Here is a 21,306-nt window from a genome sequence, read left to right as displayed (position 1 = left end):
AAACAAAAAATTTACTATTTTTAGCCACATTATCCATTTCTTAATTAAATAACTATAGTACTTTATATTCTTTCATCTGTCACACTTTGTCTATCTATTTTCTTATAATGAGTAATTAAAGAATTTCAAATAACTCCACGACAAGTTTTAAAAAAAATAAAGAAAAACGATATTTGTAATTTTAAAATGTATAAATTCTACACATTCATTTTTAAAAAAGTAAATAAATTTAAAATCTACATAAAAAATTTATTTTTTCAATAGTAAATATTACTTAAAAAAAAAAGATAAAACTTATATATTTTAAAACTGTAAATACCAATATATCTTTATCCCAATTTGTAGTTTTTTTTTTTTCAAATTTCAACCTTTGAATCTATATCTTTACCCACCCTAACCGCTATTGATTGGTTTAGTTGAAATTAGTTGAGTAAAAGTTGATTAGATGGCTAAAAAAATATAAATCCAATAAAATCCTAAGAAAACGCAGGAATTTTCAGAGTTTTTGGCCAATCCAAATTTCCAATCCAACCCGGTCTCATTCCTTTCCCCGTAAAACAAAAGCTAGAAAGTTTACTGGGAGAAAAAGTCAGCAGTTTAAATAAAAAACGATTTTATCTTATTATTGTAATTTTTTTAAATTAATAATAATAATATTAAAAATAATATTTTATTTAACTTTTAATTTTTAACTTCTATATAAAATTATCTCATCTCATATTATATCACTAAAACAATTTAGGACAACCCGTCTCAAAAAGAGCAATACTACACAATCTCTCAATTTTCATGCACCACATTTTTAAAAAAATTTTTAATTTTTTTTTTGAATTTATTCTTTTTAAATTAAATTAAATTTTCTATTTATTATTCATAGATTAAATATTTAATAATAAAATAATAAAAATTAAAAAAAATATGGTACAAAGATTATGTGAATAATAAAAAATTATGTAGATTTTTTATTTCAAAAGCCAATACCACGCGCTTTATGTGTCTTTCTAGACCTTGAGCTTGCGTCCACACTAAAATTCTTTCTTTTGCACGTAAGGTGTCTTGAGGACAAGCATTGCATGTTCTACTTTGCCCATAGTTACAAGTGTCTGCTCTTTTAGGGTGTATTTGAATGTTGAAGTGAATTGAGTTAAGTTGAGTTATGATGATAAAATATTATTAGAATATTATTTTTTAATATTATTATTATTTTAAAATTTGAAAAAATTGAATTGTTTATTATATTTTGTGTTGAGATTTAAAAAAATTATAATGATGAGTTAAGATGAATTGAGGTGGATTTGGTAACCAAACGCACCCTTAGTTTTAGATTGACATTGACATATAAAACAATCCCAATAAAAGTAAACTTCACAGATTGAAATGCGCTCACGACAATTGAGAAGATGACACTAGCATACATTCAATACAATGTGACTATATTTGTTTTCAATTCATAGATCAAGACAAAAATAACACTTAAGGTTCCGTTTAGATATAAAAATGATTTCATCTTATTATTATAATTTTTTTAAAATTTTTATATAAAATATAATAAACAATTTAATTTTTTCAAATTCTAAATTAATAATAATAATATTTTATTCAACTTTCAGCTAAAACCATCTCATCTCATATCACTATCCGAAACCATTATTGTAAATGTAAATGGTAAACATAAGAAAAAAAGAAGAAATTTACTCTGAAAACATCCATAAGTTTGCTATTCTGAAAGCATCAACCACGCTGCATAGATCATGTCGCATAAAAAAAAAAACTCTCATACTAGTATCAACATCGTCATGAGCCAGGCTATCCCACTAACACATAGATGGCATATACGATTCCAGGTATGTATCCCAATATTGTTAGCAGCAAACAGATCCAGAACTCCACCTGCATTTCCAAAACAAACAAAGAAATTAAGAACAAGCAGTTTAAGCAATCAATCAAAGAGATCAAAGACACAGATCGGCATATATATTGGTTTTATTAGGAAATTCTGGTTTGTGAATTACTCCACAGCCATAACGCAGGAAGACTCCAACAGGTGGTAGGAGTATTGCCAATATCACTTCCAGGAAAGTTTCTGAGCCCATGAATTCCTGCAGAGTTTGATGGAACTTGTGCAATAATTTTTATGGAGTTTCTGCAAAATTTGACAAGGAAAACGGGTTTGAGTTGGATTTAGTAAAAGATTAGTGTATAGTAGGGAGGAGGGGAGGAGGTATGAAAAAGCCAAAGTCAGTTGGAACAGATGTCATAGCTATGGGGTCTCAAAGTGCCACGATGGCAAGGGGTTTGCTGCGTGTAATGTTTTCAGCCATTATGTGTTTCCTTTTGACTCGTATGAAAGGAATGGTGAGTTTGATTCGGAACCAAGTGGGTTTGGCTCCTTATATTCTCTCATATATTTATCCCCTCTGGTATGTGTATGATAAGATTGCCAGATTAGAGATTAGGCTGCGTTTGATTTCCAAAGTCAGTTAAACTCATTTGAATTTAATCTAATTTTAAGTTGAGTTTAACATCTAAATACCAAACTCTTAAATTATTAAATTTATCTCAACTCAAAACTTTCTTAGACGTGAGACCCACAACCTTTTTCAACTTAAAACATCTTTATATGTGGGATCCACAACCCTTTTTCAATTTTTTATAAAAAGTATTTAACTTATCTTAATATTCAAATATACTTTAAACTCAGTTTAGATGGGTCCCACATAAATCCCTTCATTACTTAACTCACTACTATTCATAAAGAATTCAACTCAACTAAATTTAACTCAATATCTAAACGTAACCTAAATATTATTTTTGCTTTCTATACAACTTTTGGCATAACATTGTAGAATTTATTTCTTTTAATTATCAAAAAAAACATTGTAGAATGCAATCTCTCTCTATTGCTAATATTAGTTCTTGATGATTCATTGTTATTAACATATTTTTTTATAAATGATTTGTACAAATTTTAAATAGATAATTTTCGTATAATTTCTTTATAAAAAAGTAGATATCACTTTGAAAAATTATAAAAAGAAATCTAATTTTTCTACTGATGGCTGCTTTAGATTATGAGATGAAATGAAATAATTTTATATGAAAGTTGAAAAAAATATTGTTAAAATATTATTATTATTTTGAAACTTGAAAAAGTTGAATTACAATTTAAAAAAGTTAAATTATTAATTATATTTTATATAAAAATTTTAAAAAATTATTATGATAAAATAAAATAAGATATTTTCTGAATCCAAATAGGGTCTAAAACTCACTTTTCAACAAAAAGCTTGTGCAAGACTTATTGTAAAACCTATACCTAACATTACTTTTTTTTTTTTTTAGTCTACAAGTTAGACAGATTTCGAGAGTAAACATACCATTTGTTTCGAAATTTATCACAATTATTAAAAAAATCAAGATATAAATATTTTTATGCTAATTCATCTGACATATCAGTGATAAGAAAATGAAAAATACTTTAACCATAAAAAGAAAATGAAAAAAATGAGAAATTGACATGACTTGATGACTTAATATGGTCTTCTAAATTATAAGATTAGTAAAATAAACTTAACGTATTACATAAAATTACGTCAGTTTATCAATTTAATTTTGTAAAATTTATTTGTGACTGTGAGACACTTCTCTAAGAAAATTATAGCTAGAAAAATTTAACCAAAATAGACCCTAAATTCAAACGTTAACAGTTATCAATGGGTTACTAGGAATCCATCCATCAACAATTTGAAAGTACCAAATACAATATCATAATGCGGATGAGTTCTTCCAATGACTTCAAGGATAACCAAAATAATTTAAATGATTATCTCAGGAAAAGTGGGTTTCAGATAACCTCTCTCCCTATTTTCCAATAATATAAGAGTTTATATATGGCAGTAAATTGTAAATACCATTATTCCAGCATCCAGCTTAAGCAACAAAGCTGAGCTAGTTTGTCTCAAGATGAGAAAACAGAGTATACAACCTTAGGTTTGACTTGGTTGCAACCTGCTACAACCAAAAAAATCACAGTACAAAGGGCAATTATGCTCAGGAAATGAATGGCATGGAAAACAACCATGAATCAAGGCTGATAAACCTCTGGAAGCTGAAGACCCACGCTTGCAGCAGATTTCCCAAGTATTCTCTTCATTTCATCCGATCTATCCACAGCAATGTTGTATGAGAACAGTAGGTCCTGCCGCAACCATTACCAATTCAACATTGGAACTAAAATGGGGAAAAAAATCTCACAGTTTCTTCTACACATATTTTTGATAGGTTCATCTACAACCAACAAAAAATGAATTGCTAGATAAATAGAAAGAGACTCGTGCAGACAAAAACTGAAGCTATAGCCCATAACCAAGAAAAGAAGTACATCACATTTAAAACAGGCACACATTCATCATCTTAAAAGGGAGTTTGCGTTTGATTCAAAGAAGCTGATTACTTCAAACGTCTGTCAAACTGTTGAGGGGAAAAAAAAAAATACTCTAGGAGAGTCTTCAAATAACACTAGGATACAATGTATTAGGACAAAAATGTAAAAACACAAGGTTAAGGCTTCGGATGCCACAAATTTAGGTTAACCAATTGCTCTTATGATTACTATCCAACAACAACAATTTAACAACCAAGTAAAAAGGAAAAAAAGGCAAGGGAGAAAAGGGACAACCTTGTGATGGTGGACACTATTAAGTAGAAAGGTGTAGTCACTGGCAAGCTTGATTTTCTGCCGAATAGACGAGAAGTCCGATAGTGCACAATTCTTGCGGAACTCCTCAGTTACATATTCCTTGAAGTGCCTCTTGCTGTCTTCCTGTGCAATGTGCTTCTTTACAGCCTTGAGAAGTTGCCGATACACCTTTGCAGCCTGCAATGCCTCAGAGCTCATTTCCAATCCTATTCTTCTCCTTCCTGCATGAGTTTGCACTTTCAATCATTTATAGATGTATACAAAAAGAGTGTCAATACTCATAAACTAGGTCCACACCACTAATATGGAAAACACACAGCTGTTAAAAAAAGAGACGGATTTTGTATACTTCCTGTGTACATGGGCTGTGCCTAGTTTCATTCAATCAATAAAATTTCTTACTTGTAAAAAAAAACAGAGACGGAATTGTAACGAGCTTGGGACTGTGATCTTATAATCAGGCATGAAATTAGAGAGAAGTTGGCTGGCAAAAGGCTTTACTTCTTTCTAGAACGACCTATGATGAAATTTTCAATGAAATGTTATATAGAGAATTGGATTCCATATGAAGGGACCCAGACCTCCAATATACTCACAATTAGCACACCTAACAATTCTATATTGACCGACTTTTCATTATCCAGTACATGGATTTTATATACTAGCTCATAAAAGACTTATTCTATTACAATAAACCTCCTAATCCAGAATAAAATAACACAAACTTGGAAACCAAAACAACAGACCCACGTGAACTAGAGTGGCACACAAAGCAACGTATTCCCATTCAGCTAACAATAGCAACTCATAAAAAGGACTCGAAATATGACCATAAAAGCAACTAAATACAAAGAAAGGTGAAAGTAAGAACAGCAAGATGAAAGGCCATCAAACACAATAGTACTAGGACAACTAAAGGCACAAAATCTCATTTGACGAAGGGGCCAAAACGTCTCCTCACGCAATATCCATAACAAGAAACCAGTTCAAAATCAAAGAGAGAAATATTAGAGAGGAATCTCCCTTTGCCAGTATAGGAAAAGTTTGAAAAAGTACATACAAAAGCTAACATCTATTTTATTAAGGTAGCATTGTCAACACCACGGCCATAAAAAGACGGAAATATGCAACTGAGAAGTAGAATCAAGCTATGGAAGTTGAAGATTCAACGAAGACAACTATCATGCATTCAGCCTGGACTATATTCAAGTTACCAAGTCCACAATACATACATCTTCATGGCATCAAAGAAACCATTTGCAAGCTCAACTAATTGAAATCTATGCAATAAAACAAGAGCTTTTTGCGCTAGTAGCAATTGCTTCTACCATTTAGCATAAGAAATTATTCCATCAGTCTTAAGGAATGGATGACCAAACAAAAACAACTTGCAAATCTGTATCCACTGATTAAGTGACCATCAGAAACTCTTATGCTTAAATGACTATGGAGATATTCAATATGCACTCAAATAAATTAAACAAATAATAAAAAGATAAACTAATCCATATTTATTGTAACATACAGGTTCTAAATTAAGAATTAGATTTATTATCATTCTTATTATTATTATTATTATTTTTTCTTTTTTCTTTTGGGTGAGATTAATTGACTAAGAAAATTCCCTCCCCTTCATGCCGTGCCGCACCTTCATGCCGCCATCTTCTCTAGGGTAATTTCTTAGCCTGAAAGTTTTCTAACTTGTAACCGACTTACACGCCGGAATCTTCACCTATAAATTCTCTCTTTCCTCCTCAAAATTTCCCCCCTTACGCCAACAAGCCCTCACGGCCAGAACCTTCCTCAAGTAAAAATCGAATTTTCCGCTACACAGTAAAGCCCGTAGCCCCTCACAGCAAACCAAACACTTACCTCGCCAGAAACCACCACAGAACACACCGACGGGAGCTGGGAGCACTCGGTTTTACTCACAGAAACCGACGGTCAACCACTTTCCTTCAGTCCTCTACTGTTCCAGTAAGCCCCCACTGAGATCTCCCTCAGTATCGCATGGTGCTCTCTCTCACAAGCCTCCGTGATCCCTTTTACTGTTTTGTTTTCGGCCTTTCCCAAAAAGTACATGAATGCCTTTAGTTACTACAAAAGATACCCTTCCCCCAATGAAAAAGTATTGGCATCAAGCCGTGATTGGCCTCAACCAAAACACACCCCACGTGTTAACCGATTTTACCATTTGATTTTTCCCTTTTGTTGCAATCGACAATTTCATATAAAAGAAAACACTTGAAGAGAGAGAAGTAAGGGACGTTGAGGAGAGAGTGAGAGCTTGATGAGAGAGAACACTTGAGGAGAGATAGAGCTTGATGAGAGAGGGAGAGGTCTGAGAGAGATCTTGAGGAGAGAGAGAGGTAGATGAGAGAGAAAGCTTGATGAGAGAGAGAGCCTGAGGAGTGAGAAAGGTAGAAGAGAGAGAAAAATTGATGAGAGAAAGCTTGAGGAGTGAGAGAGGTTGAAGAGAGAGAAAGCTTAATAAGAGAGAGAGATGTAGACGAGAGAGAGCTGATGAGAGAGAAGCATCTGACATTTAAAAAAAATAAAAAATACAAAGTGTGTGTAGTGTGCATCGAAACAGTTGCGGATCCCGAGCAAAGCTCGCTGTAAGGCTCTTCACACCGCACACTTATTACCACCGTGGAATAAATATATTTTTTCTAAATTAAAACGCATCACCCAATTTATTTTGAATACGCACGTTTTTATTCTTTATCCAGTTCTAATCGAATTTCGTCTCCCTCCCTGTCCCGCCAGCTAGCCATTCGCCACATTCTCCCCCCACCACTCTCTGAAGTCATAGCTCTTGAAAGACTAGTTCTAGGTTGAAGATCTGGATCAAAAACGTCTTTGCATCCTTTCTAGAGCTTTTTTTTTGGTAAAATTTGTGTAGCTTTCAAAAACTTCATTGCTTGAGACATCCATGCCATCATTCTTGTTTGAGATATCTACCTTCTTTACCTATCATTTTATTTTCCAGTTTTTGTTTACTATTTTTTTTTTTTTTTTTGTATTTTTTTGAACATGGAAAAATCTATTATCTTTGTGTAATATTTCTGACTTGGACTGTGTTGATTGTTTTAACATGGAAAAATTTAAGCTTTTTCCATTATATTTCTATAATATACCTGTGTAGGATTGTTTTGACTTTTTTTTTTTTGATAAGTAAGAAATTTATTGATGGACTGAAACTAGGCAACGCCCATGTATACAGGAAGTATACAAAATAGACTCCTAATCACATTCTAGAAAGCTGAAAAGAAAATAAGAACTCGTGAACGTTCCCTCCCTTTAGTACAATAGCAGCCAACCATTGAACTAAAGAAAACACAAAAAAATTCCATAATTCCCCCACATTTCTCTCCTTGTTGTTGAAGCATCTCTCATTCCGTTCCGTCCATATACACCACAATAGACACAAATGAACCATCTTCCATGTCGCTGCGAGTTGAGGACAATGATGTTGTCTATTCCAACATGCTAAAAGTTCCGTCACACTCTTAGGCATGACCCAAGACAACCTGGCTCGACTGAAAATACCCGCCCATAGCTCCCTCGCCACCTCACAATGCAGGAAAAGGTGCTCAATTGATTCGCCATTACTTTTACACATATAACACCACTCCATCACAATTATACCACATTTCCTCAAATTGTCAGCCATCAAAATCTTTCCCAAAGCAACAGTCCAAGTAAAAAAAAGAGACTTTTTAGGGAACGGGAGCTCTCCAAATACCTTTCCAAGGGAACCAAATGGGCTGATGAGCTGCCAACTCTTTATAAAAGGACTTAACAGAAAATATTTTGCGCCCTGAATGTTTTCACAACATTCTATCCCTCCCATTTCCTCCTAACTTCTTGGAATATAAAAGGCTGTAAAAACATGCTATTTTATCCACTTCTCGGTCTTGCGCATTTCTGAATAAGATCAAATTCCACAGAACACTCCCATTGTCACGGCACAATACGTCTGAGACAGCGGCCTGCTGATTTTCAGCCAATCTGAAAACAGTAAATAGAGCACTCTCGCCACACCATACATCAAACCAAAAACTGATTCTAGTCCCCACTCCCACCTCAAAACTAGTGTTTTACGAACTCCTCCCATTCCTTTCTGATAAATTTCCAAATACTTATACCAAATGAACCCCTACCCTCCGTAGAACACCAACCCCCCCCCCCCCCAATCACAACCATACTTTCGAATAATAACCAATCTCCACAATGAATCCTCTACCAGTTGAAATCTCCACAACCACTTCTCCAAAAGGGCTTTGTTAAAAAATGACAGGCTATGCACCCCCAAACCTCCTGACTCCTTCTGGCAACACACCTTCTGCCAACTCACAAGATGAAATTTATGTTCTACCCCCATACCACCCCACAAGAAAACCCTAAATAATTTCTCCAAGTCTTGAACTACTTTAGATTATTTTCTTAGTTAGAAAATATGAGTACCATAATCTTTACCAATATTACTTTAGATTTCCTCTCATTGGACGTACATGTTTAAAAAATGTTAGAAAACAGAATAAGGAGACACTATTTGGACTTTGTACTATGTTGGGGGTTAATTGACATAGGTAATGCTTCATTAAAAAAGTCAAAGTGTGTCTAATTAGGTGCGTGTGAGAGAGAGAGAGAGAGAGAGAAAAGGTTGGGAAGAATTTGGACCTTTTACATCCATGCATGATGAATAATTAGACCTTTTATATTTCCAAGTACTTGATAATCTTTCCTATTTTAGTTGCAAATAGCCAATATCTTGGCCTTGTGATAAAAAAAAATGCACATGGTTTCTAATTTCTAAACTACTACTGCATCTTCAGTTAAAATATTTTAGTTGCAAATAGACAATATCTTGGCCTTGTGATAAAAAAAAAATGCACATGGTTGCTAATTTCTAAACTACTATTGCGTTTTCAGTTGAAAGAGCGTGATAGATAAAGAGAAAGATAGAACGCCACCCAAGCCTTCTACATTGATGTCATCAACCCAAGTATGATACCCATTGGTAATTTGGATACGTCTTTGTGTCCAATATTTCCATTTAGTTAATATAGTATTTATTTGTGTATTATAGGGATATCCAACCATCAATCCATACTACCCGCCATTTATGATACTTCCAAATACATATCCAATGCCACATTCGTACCCATTGGGTAGCTAGGTAGATGAATTTGTTAAAAATTTTGTGCATATGTTAATTTGGGAAAATATTCTCACGATGTGTGATAATTATAGCATGTGTCAATGTCACCTCTTGGATCAACTGTACCCTACCCTTCGTTCAACAATCCGGAGGAGGTGAAAAGATTTGAAGAGACTAATTTTTCAACTTTTGTTCCATCAACATTAGCATTAAACTAACACAACTATATAATTACAGCTTCCATCAGTACCACCTCTTGGACCAAGTATACCCAACCCTTTGTCAAGTAATCCGGAAACGTTTAGAAGATTTGAAGAGACCCCCCAACACCTAAGTGAGTCATCAACCGTGCGTAATAGTACTGAAAGTGAGAAGAATATTGGAGGTACATCACACACAACTGATGAAAGCCCTCATATTATTAACAGTATTACAGTTTTAATCCGATGATTTCACAACCAGTGTATTTAATATAAATGTTAATCCCAACCAATTTCTTGCTAATCCCAACCAATGTATTGTGGAGTAGTTTGTAGAAACTAGAATCATAAGTCTGTAGCTTGAAGATGTTGTAGTTTGTATCTTGTTGTGATAGGTATTTTGGACTAGAAGCCTGGAACACATATATTGTAATTTTTGGAAGTGACATTTGAAGGAATATATATGTAGTTTGTATCTTGTTGTGGTTTGTATTTGGACTGGAACAAATATTGTAATTTCTAGAAATGACATTTGAAGGAATATGCATGTAGTTTGTATCTTGTTGTGATTTGTATTTTGGGCTGGAACACATATGCAGCAATTTCTGGAAGTGACTTAGGCTCTCTCTCTGTGTCCCTTTTTTTTCTTGAAAAGTGGATATAATAAATTGAGTTTTTGATTCTGAGTTTATGTTGTTTTTTTACTCTGAGTTTATGTCATTTATCTTTCCAGAAGATGTTAGTGCATACTATACATTTTAGAAGTTAGAAAGGAATAGCTAAATAAACTGCTCTGTCAACATGCTTGTATCTTTTTCTGCATCTTACTGGGTGAAAAGTGTATTTATCTCTAGGTGTATTTTTTTTAAGTATCTATAGGTATAATTATGAAGAACAGAGTGCAAACAACCAATCAAGATGAGTGTTAGTCCTATAGCAAAAAAACTCAACATATTGTAGTTATTTTTTATCTACAAGTGGTAACTAAACAGATTACTTACAATAAAATTGTTTAGTTGATCGATGGACTTGCAGGATGTAAATACAAACAATCCAAACATGTGCACTGTTCTAATAATGTTTAGTGCAATTTTCTTCATGACAGAATTAGAATGAGCTACACACAAACAATTGAAACCATTTTTGCTAAAAAAAGCTTTCACTTTTTTCAGATTCTCATATATTCATCATAAGCTACAAATTTCCATTGGACGGTGACGTTATTTCTCATTGTTTGGGACTAACGAGAAATTTTCAAAACAGAGAAAGAGTAGGATATTGCATATGATCCATACAAATACCATAGAAAAAATATCCAATTATTTACATGTGCCCTATATTTTTTCCGAACCAGTAGAAACTATTACAATAGTTACAACATGTCGACATTTTTGACCCTCCGCTTTCGAAGTTCAACCGAGAAACTGGGCTGATGGGCACAAAATAGAAAAAACACTAGAAACTGGTTCAGGACTTCCATCAAACGGCTGATGGGCACAAAAAAAAAAAAAAATTAGCAACCTTGCCTCAATAGCATAGCCTTAGCAACCAAAAATTACATACAAATTGGTTTTAAAAAAAAAATCAGCAACCACGCCTCACCAATGGGGCCTCACTAATGGGTCCTCAACAACAGGTAAATTATATAGTAGTGATGGAATTCCTTCTATGGTTCCACATGAGAAATCAGTGCAGAAAGAACTAGATAAACAATAAAAAATAGAACTTTGATAAAAACGCTAATTTTGTTTTGGAATATTCTTTTCAGGGAAAAGGAAATTTGAATGTTTTGCCAAACCAGGGAATACAACAACAATATATATTTGTTTTTTATAAGTATACAAAAATACAACAACAATATATGAGCTATAGAAAAGAGAACCTAAACTCATATGCTTCTGAAACATAAACTTATCGTGATGGTGGCCGCAGTTCTGGACGCACGGGTGATTTCCCTTCGATGAATGAAGATGAATGACCACAGTTTTGCAAGAGAAATAGAGAAAGGGGGTGGAGAGAGATCTGGATGCAACGAAGGGGGAGAGAAAACGGAGGGACTTCCGGGAGAGAGAAGCAATGAAGGGGGAGAGACAAGATTTCGAACTGGAGAGAGAAGCAACGAACCGTGAATTCGATTCGAACCGTGACGTGTATTTTAAATCCGGTTTGTCACGTTAGTCAAGTGTGCAGTGTGCTATATAGGACCGGCTTTTGACTAGGAAAAATCTACTCTTCATCCAGTTTTCTTATCGCACTACACACAAAACCAACGTGGCAAACCGGTCCAACAACAACTCCGGTCCACACGAAACCCACGTCTCCCTCTCTCGCCTCTCAAACCCTCATCTCCGTCCAACCTTCTCACCATGTACTGCATAAAATAATAATTCAGTTTCTATTTCTTATCTTCGTCTTCTGGGATTAGTTTAGAAAAGAAAATCTAAGATTTACTCCGTCATGTTCATACCACTGGCCATACCGTTGGTTTATTATTTGTTAATATTAACCCACATACTATTTCCTAGTTCCTCAAGATTTCCGGGAGGAATATCAAGTTGACAGATTTCAGACATCAATTTCTTGCTCAAATCTTGGCTACTTCGTACAATGTTGCATTATACTACATGATAGAAAAAATTGTAGAATCTTTGTACGTCATAAATCCAGTTACAAAACAAGTTGTGAAACTCCCTCGACCGGATTTTAAACAGCTCAGATTTTATTTCTGTTGGAGTTGCATTTCATATCTTTTAGGTACTAGAGAAATTAAGGTGGTAACCCGTGTGAAAGACATGGGAGAGCAGTATCATTGGTACATACTGATGGTGGGAAGAAAGATGTCCTGGAGGAAAGTTGTCATCACCATTAATCCTGAAGGCATAACAGTTCAAGGGTTTGTGAGTGATGGAGTGCCAACTTGTGTTGGTGGGGTTGTTTATTGGAAATTTGGGGATAAAATAGTTGCCATTGATCTCTATGATGAATGAGCTCGGGGGGTGGGCGGATGGAGTTGAAGATATCCTGGATATTTTCGATATCTAAACGCATGTTGTTTAACTAGAATTAAAAAAAAAAAGAAAGTAAAAACCACGTCAGACTTCGTGTGCCGTATGCGCGAAAACAGATAGATATGTAGAATAGCTCTTAACTTAACAACATTTCATCTGATTTCCTATAAAAAAAATTTTAAATTTTAACTAAAATATATCATTTCTAAAATTTTATCCTAAATTTTAATCATCTTTCAAAGATCTCATACATCTCATTTCTTATCATTTTCCTATTCTATTAAAATAACTTTTTTCTCTTCTTTATTTATTAGTTTTTCTCTCATTTCTATTTTCATTCTTAACTATTAACTCTTTTGTCTTTTTTTCTTGTTTTCAAATATCACATTCTACTAATTTTGTAAACACTTTATACAATTTTTTTTTCCAGATACAATAATACTTTAAAATTATTACAGTATTATGAATAATAATTTTTTTTTGAATATGTGCGTTTTCCAATGCGATTATATTTTTGAATATATTTTTGTCCGCATATAAAACGGTAATATTTGATTTGCATTGTCTAACAGTAACAGTTTTTGTCATTTTATTTAACAATAATATTTTTTTCCTTCCTCCAACAATAACACCTTCTCCGCGTGATGACTATAACATCTTTTATCCTTCATCCAACGGACAATATTTTTTATCCTTACGCCAAGGTAACATTTGCTGTCCTTTCTCCAATGGTAACATTTGTTGGCATTTATCCAAGTTAACATTTTCTGTCTTTTTTCCAACGATAACATTTTTTTTGTCCTAATATAACAGTAACTTTTTTTTGTATAAATAGGGATTTTGGTTCCATTCACATTCTCACATTCTCGTGAATCTAAGTCTGATTTCATCCTAAGCCTTACACTAGACATGCAGCCCCCCAAGAAATAATTATTGATCAATACCAAACATTGCAAAGGACCCAACAGAGGAAGAACCAAATACAAGAGAATGAGAGAAACAATAATTATTGAGAAAGTAAACAACAAAGCAAAAGAGTGTTGGAGTAGAGAGAATTAAAACAACAAAGTAAAGGACATAGAAATCAGCATGAAAAGAAAGATAAAGGTGATAAAGAACATGAAAATCGGCATAAAAACATGATCTTTGGAGAATTCAATTATAAAACATGCTCATTAGAATGGTTGCCAACAAAATTCCCAGGGATTGAAACCAAAAAGAAATATAATCAAAACACGCTCTAATGAATTCAATTATAAAACAAAATACTTCTTCCCTAAATGAATAAATGAAGGAGAACCACACTGCTCACAGTTAACACCAACCTTCCAAAACCACCAAAAACCAAAATATATCAAAGCTAGGATAACAACAAAACCATATGCTAAGCAAAACCATATGCTAAAGCAAAATATAACAAAACCATATAAAAAAGATTGGATAACAATAAAAAAAAACACAAGTCAAAAAGCTGTCATCAGAACAGGGTGTAATCCTCTAAAAAAAAACACAAGTTGTAAGCCTCATCATTTTGGCAACCAACACAGCAATAGCAATTTCAATGCAAAAACATATCTCAATCATGTCCAGCGTCTAGGGGCTTAAACTAAATGAGATGGAAGCCTATCACCATTCAATGAAAATAAAGGGAAATGGTAATGAATAGATGTTTGGATGTCATTCTCATATTTTCTTTTATTTTTTAAGCCCGAGGTTAAAGACTTTGCATTACCAGTTGAATATTTGAGCATATAGCAAGTTATCAATCAATCAGATAGAAGAGTAAAATATAATAGCAATAACATTGCAAACCAATAATTGAAATTTCTCTCATAAATGCACAATTTTAGAAATAGTGCAGAACCAGAAATAGTGCAACCCACAAATAAACAATGCTACTATAGAAAAAATGTAGCTTACAAGGATCTCAATACTAAAAAAGCTACGGATGGCAGAGTTAATTCACAAAGAACAAAGAAACCCACAAAGATCAGAGTTAATTCACAAATAACAAAGAAACCCTAACATATCAAAATCAGAGAAACCCACAAATAAACAAAAATCTGAGAAACCCACAAATGCAGCTTCGGAGGGTAGATAAAAAGGGAGATCCAAAAAAAGCTAGGGTTTTGAGTTAGTAAGAACAACAATACAATATATAAAAAATTCAAATACATACAACCAACAATAGCAATCTCTAAATACATACCTTTATAAAAAAAAAAAAAATCCAAATACATACAACCAATAACAGATCTCAGATGAAAGCATACAGATTACTTTGAGTGTGTGTTGGATTTGTGCAAGAGAGAAGGATGGAGTCTAGCCATGGAGGATCTCGAAAATTAAATGCGTTAGAGAAGCTAGGTGGCTAGCCATAGAGGATCTCGATTCTCACAAAGTCTAGCCATGGAGGAAGCCGAAACATAATGGAATGTGCGAGAGAGAATGGGGAATCCAGCCATGGAGGAAACTGAGAGTGAGTGATATTGTCAAATTGGTCTGAATACCATTTCCATAGGGATTGCTTTCATTATATAGAAGGAAATTTATAAGGTAAGTATCTATACAAGGTAAGTATTTACACGATTAAGTGTATATCTAGCTAGAAAGGAAAATATCGAACTAGAAATGAAAATGTTACTAAAATACAATAATCATATCAAATCATATTTTCGTGACATCCCCCCTCAAATTGATGCTGGTAGATCAAGAAGTATCAATTTGTCAATCAAGAACTGATGCCGGTGCCGAGAAAGAGTTTTAGTGAATATGTCTGCAGTTTGATGTTTAGTAGAAATGTGAGGAAGTGTAATCACATGTCTGTCAAATGATTCACGTATGGAATGACAATCGACTTCGATATGTTTCATATGCTCATGGAAGACAGGATTAGCAGCGATCTGAATAGCACTGGTATTATCAGCATGAAGAGAAGTTGAATGAAGCTGAGGAAAACCAAGTTCACCCAATAACCCACGAAGCCATGTGATCTCAGAGCAGGCGGAAGACATAGCTCGATACTCAGACTCAGTGGACGACTTGGAAACTATGTCTTGCTTCTTACTTTTCCAAGAAATGAGTGCATTGCCTAAAAACAGGCACCAACCAGTAACAGAGCGACGAGTATCCGTACATCCGGCCCAATCAGCGTCACTATACCCCACCAACTATAAGGAAGATTCCTTAGGAAAGAACAACCGTGTGTAAAGGCGTCCTTCAGATATCAGATAATGCGGCAGACATCAGCTAAGTGAAGGTGTCAAGGGGCCTGCATAAATTGACTGACCTGCTGCACAACAAAAGAAATGTCAGGACGAGTAATCATCAAGTAGTTCAAACCTCCAATGAGTTGTTGGTACAAGGATGGATCTGATAGGAGCTCGCTTTCCTCCTGATGAAGCTTAAAATTTACCTCCAAGGGAGTAAGAATATGATTACCCTATTGGAGACCAGCCAATGAAATCACTTCCTGTGTGTATTTGTGCTGGTGTAACAATGTACCAGTCAAAATAATCTGCACCTCAAGGCCAAGAAAGTACTACAAGAGACCGAGATCTTTCATGTGAAAAGAGGCCTTGAGATACTATTGTAATTGCTTAATTAACTCAGTGTCAGAGCCAGTAATCACAATGTCGTCAACATATACTAAAAGTAATACAATTCTTGCAGAAGTCTTGCAAAGAAATAGAGCGGAATCAAATTGACTTTGAGTAAAGTGAAAAGCAAGCAGAGTAGAGTGAAATTTATCAAACCATGCTCATGGAGCCTGTTTCAGTCCGTACAAGGATCAACGTAGCCGACAAACCTCTGAGGAAGGTGTAACAAACATGCCGGGAGGTGGAGCCATATAGACTTCTTCCTTCAAATCCCCATATAGAAAAGCATTTTTTACGTCCATCTGCCGGAGAGACCACCCTTACGATGCAGCAAGTGCCAAGATAGTCCATACAGTAGTCATTTTGGCGACATGTGCAAATGTCTTTTCATAATCAATATCATACTCCTGCCGGTTCCCAAGAGCCATGAGACAGGCCTTATATCTATCCAGTTAGCCATCAGACCAAAACTTAACTGAGTACACCCATTAACAACCAATAGGTTTGACACCAGAGGGACAAGTCACAAGATCCCAAGTGTGATTGTCCTGAAGAGCTTGAATTTATTTTTGCATGGCCTCCTGCTAACATGCTTGGGTGGCTGCCTGAGTATAAGAGTTAGGAATAGAAAGAGTGTCAAGAGTGGTAGTAAGCGAGGTATGAGAAAAACCATACCCAGTGGCGGACTTATTAAGGGGCAGGGGGGGCCACGGCCCCCCCAAATGTTTGAAATAAAAATTAATATATATTAATTTCTTATAGTTTAATAAGATTATATTAATTTTATTTTATGTTGGCCCCTTCTAAAAATTTATCTTGACCACCTCTACAAAATTATTTTAATTTTATAAATTAATTACTTATAAATTTAATTTTAAAAAAATTAATCCAATTTAAAAATAAAATAAATAAAATATATCTCACATAAAATAAAATGATCTAATAACCTAATCACACATTTCTACTCTCGCTAAAAACAAAAAAAAATACAAAGCGTCCCTTCACTGCCACTCTACACTGCAGACTGCAGTTCTCTTCTCAAGTTTCAACCTTTATCTTGCCTACATATCTGCCAAACAACCAATTAGCCAAAGGCTAGTTTTGAACTTTTGAGGCTTAGGAGTTACGGGTACGTCACGTACGTGTTCACACTTTGCAAGTTGCAACTGCAAGCAGCAAGGGATGCACTTTGAACTTTGAAGCAATTTAAAGTTTTTTGTCAGTGCGTCGTCAGTGCATCGTCTGCTACACGGTTTGATTTTTTCCAATTTTTTTTTCTCTTTTTTTGATTTTGCTGTTCATTCATATATATATAATTATATTGAATGTATTAAATTTGATGCAGTGTTTTTAAAGTTTTTTTTTACTTTTCCTCTTTTTTCATGTATTTATGCATCATGCAGTTGTATTTTTGTTTAATTTTTTTTTCTTTTTGAAATAGATTGATTACTACTTAATTTGGCTTATATATAATTAATTGTATCTATTGAATAATTATTTATTTTGTGCTTAAAGATTAATTTTAAATTCATGTTTCACAAGTAATTGAATTCATATATATATATATATATATATATATATATATCTAACTTTATTTTATATGTTTCAATTTGATTTTAAATTTAGGTTCATGAATTATGTCTAAATTGAAAACTATCAACTCATTCTTCAAAAGAAAAGAAGTTGATACTCCAGAAAATTTTTCTAAAATTCCAAGGATTGAACTTGAGGAAAATCCTGATCTTAACTCTCCAATTGTGGAGTCTGAAGATATTCATTTTACATCGTCAACTCTTTATTATAAAGAGATTGATATATTTTCTCTACAACGAGATCCAGGATTACGTCCTCATATGTGGGACTATCCAATCAATCAACGTGATGAAATAAGAAGAGCTTACTTGAAAATGGGTCCATATCAGATACATCTCTCTAAATATCCATTTTCTGGTTCTGAAAAGCATCCTCGCCGCTTTCAAGCTTCTTGGTTTGTACAATTTGCATCTTGGCTAGAGTATTCTCCATCAAAAGATACTACATATTGTTTACCTTGTTATCTTTTTACAATGAAAGCATCTCAACGTTCTGGATGGGATGTATTTACTGCCATAGGATTTAGAAATTGGAAGAAGATTAATGATAGAAAACATTGTGCCTTTTTGAATCATATTGGGGAGGATCCTTGCTCTTGTCATAATAATGTTGTGAAAGCTTGTGAGGATTTATTAAAACAATCACAACATATTGATAAAGTAATGAATGCACAAAGCTCCGAGTAAATTCTTAACAATCGACTCCGAGTAAAAGCATCTATTGATGTTGTTCGATGGCTTGCATTTCAAGGATGTGCCTTTAGAGGTCATGATGAGACCCCTGATTCAAAAAATCGAGGTAATTTTCTTGAGATGCTTAAACTCTTGGCTTCGTATAATGACAAGGTTGGAAAACTTGTTTTAGAAAATGCTCCTAAATCTTCAAAGTATACTTCACCCAAAATTCAAAAAGAGATTTTGGAAGTTCTTGCAAAGAAAGTGAGAAATAAAATTCGTGAAGATGTTGAAAATTCTAAATTTCACATTATTGTTGATGAGGCACGAGATGAGTCTAAGAGGAAGCAAATGGCTATAATCTTGAGATTTGTTGATGATAATGGTTTTATATAAGAACGATTTTTTGATCTTGTACATGTTAAAGATACATCGGCATTGACTCTAAAGAATGAAATATCTGCTGTTCTTTCTCATCATTGTCTTGATATTCAAAATATTCGTGGGCAAGGGTATGATGGTGCTAGTAATATGCGTGGTGAATGAAAATGATTGCAAGCATTATTTCTTAAATATTGCCCATGTGCGTACTATATACATTGTTTTGCTCACCGATTACAGTTAGCATTAGTTGCTGCATCTGGAGAGGTAGTTTTTGTTCATGAGTTTTTCTCAAATTTGAATTTCATTATTAATGTGGTGGGCGCTTCATGTAAACGTCATGATGAACTGCAAGCTGCTCAGGCAACACAAATTGCACATATGATAGCTATTGATGAACTTGAAAGTGGAAAAGGAGCTAACCAAATTGGCACTGTCAAACGAGCATGTGATTCTCGTTGGGGTTCTCATTTTTATTCTATTTGCAGTCTACTACAAATGTTTGGAGCCACTTGCTCGGTGCTTGAAAACATAATAAAAGAAGGATCCACTTACTCTCAATGCAGGGATGCGAATGCTGCTTATAAAATGAATACATCATTCCAATTTATATTTATTTTACATTTAATGAAGGAAATCATGGGTATTACTGATTTCTTAGTCAAGTTTTGCAGCAAAAATCTTAAGACATTTTGAATGCCATGAATATGGTTTCTACTACAAAAGGACTCATTCAAAAATTGAGAAATGAAGGTTGGGAAAATCTACTTGAGAATGTTGTCTTTTTCTCCAAGAAATTTGATATTGACATTCCAGAATTGAGCTCTCGTTATGTACAAGGCCGTGGTCGTCATCAACGAGATCACATTACGATAGAACATCATTATCATTTTGAAATATTTAATGCTACTATAGATTTTCAAATGCAAGAGCTTGACAGTATGTTTGGTGAAGGAGCAACAAAGCTTTTAGCCTTTAGCTCAGCTTTGGATCCAAAGGATGCATATAGATCCTTTAATATTGATGATATCTGTTGTTTTGCAGAAAAGTATTATCCTCTTGATTTTTCTGAGAACGAGAAAATTAATTTAAGGTTTCAATTGAAGCATTTTGAAGTTAATGTGCTTACTAATCCGAAGTTTCAGAGTCTGTCATCCATTGCAGATTTATGTCGAAGATTGGTAGAGACAGAGAAATATAAAACATACCATCTTATTGATAGATTGATTTGTCTTGTTTTGACTCTTCCAGTATCTACAGCGACCAGTGAACGAGCATTTTCAGCTATGAAGATTGTTAAAACAAGACTTCGCAACAAAATTGAAGATGAGTTTCTAGCAAATAATTTAGTTGTCTATATTGAAAGAGAAATAACTAAGAATTTTGATTTAGATTCAATACTTGATGATTTTGTTTCTTTAAAAGAACGCAAGTTATAATTTTAGACATTCTGTATTTCTTTTGTTTGATATATTTGTACGAGTGTCTTTATGTTATTTCAATTATATATTGTTATTGACATATCATATACTTTTTTAAAACATAGGTTCTATTAAGTGTATTTTATTTTTATTTTAGATCTTACTATCAAATTATTCTATACTGCAAAAAAAATTGTATAGAAATACAACAAAAAATATTTTATTATAGGTTTAACTTTGCTTGGCCAACCCCTAAAACAAATTTCTGGTTCCGCCATTGACAATACCTATCTGGTGGATGTGTAACTTGGGTGGAACGCTAAGGTATAGAAACCACAGAATCAGATGACGGATCAGTGTCTGAAAGTGGCGTTGAAGGAAGACATCTATGATACACTACACCCAGTTTAAATCGCTCAATAGAAGAAGGCACATCATCAAAAGTAGGTAGAAGAGTAATAGGAGGATCATAAATAACCTGAGACTGAAAGAAATATTGATTTTCAAAGAAAATCATACTTTGAGAGATCCGGAATTTGTTTGCATGAGCATCATAACAAACAA

The 21,306-nt window shown here is 33.8% G+C and overlaps 2 protein-coding genes across 3 annotated transcripts; both read right to left on the bottom strand.

Annotated features, from left to right (window-relative positions):
- Positions 1-1,593: 1,593 nt before the first annotated feature.
- Positions 1,594-2,204, bottom strand: LOC118348781 (salt stress-induced hydrophobic peptide ESI3). The gene is made up of 2 exons (XM_035691275.1): positions 2,013-2,204; positions 1,594-1,890 (listed from the first exon to the last, which is right to left on the bottom strand). The coding sequence occupies exons 1-2, from the start codon at positions 2,091-2,093 to the stop codon at positions 1,807-1,809; spliced, it is 165 nt and encodes a 54-aa protein (XP_035547168.1). The 5' UTR covers positions 2,094-2,204; the 3' UTR covers positions 1,594-1,806.
- Positions 2,205-3,751: 1,547 nt separating this feature from the next.
- Positions 3,752-7,221, bottom strand: LOC109006190. 2 transcript variants are annotated; one of them, XM_018985394.2, is made up of 3 exons: positions 6,572-7,221; positions 4,679-4,920; positions 3,752-4,198 (listed from the first exon to the last, which is right to left on the bottom strand). In XM_018985394.2, exons 2-3 carry the CDS (start codon positions 4,895-4,897, stop codon positions 4,085-4,087), a joined length of 333 nt encoding a protein of 110 aa, XP_018840939.1. In that variant the 5' UTR covers positions 4,898-4,920; positions 6,572-7,221; the 3' UTR covers positions 3,752-4,084. The 2 variants fall into 2 exon arrangements, with proteins under 2 accessions (XP_018840939.1, XP_018840943.1); XM_018985398.1 differs by lacking the exon at positions 6,572-7,221 and adding an exon at positions 6,348-6,565.
- Between the last annotated feature and the right edge of the window lie 14,085 nt (positions 7,222-21,306).

The sequence above is a fragment of the Juglans regia genome, chromosome 6 (genome assembly GCF_001411555.2).
Source record: "Juglans regia cultivar Chandler chromosome 6, Walnut 2.0, whole genome shotgun sequence".
Classification (NCBI taxonomy): domain Eukaryota; kingdom Viridiplantae; phylum Streptophyta; class Magnoliopsida; order Fagales; family Juglandaceae; genus Juglans; species Juglans regia.
This window is presented reverse-complemented; position numbering and strand designations above follow the sequence as displayed.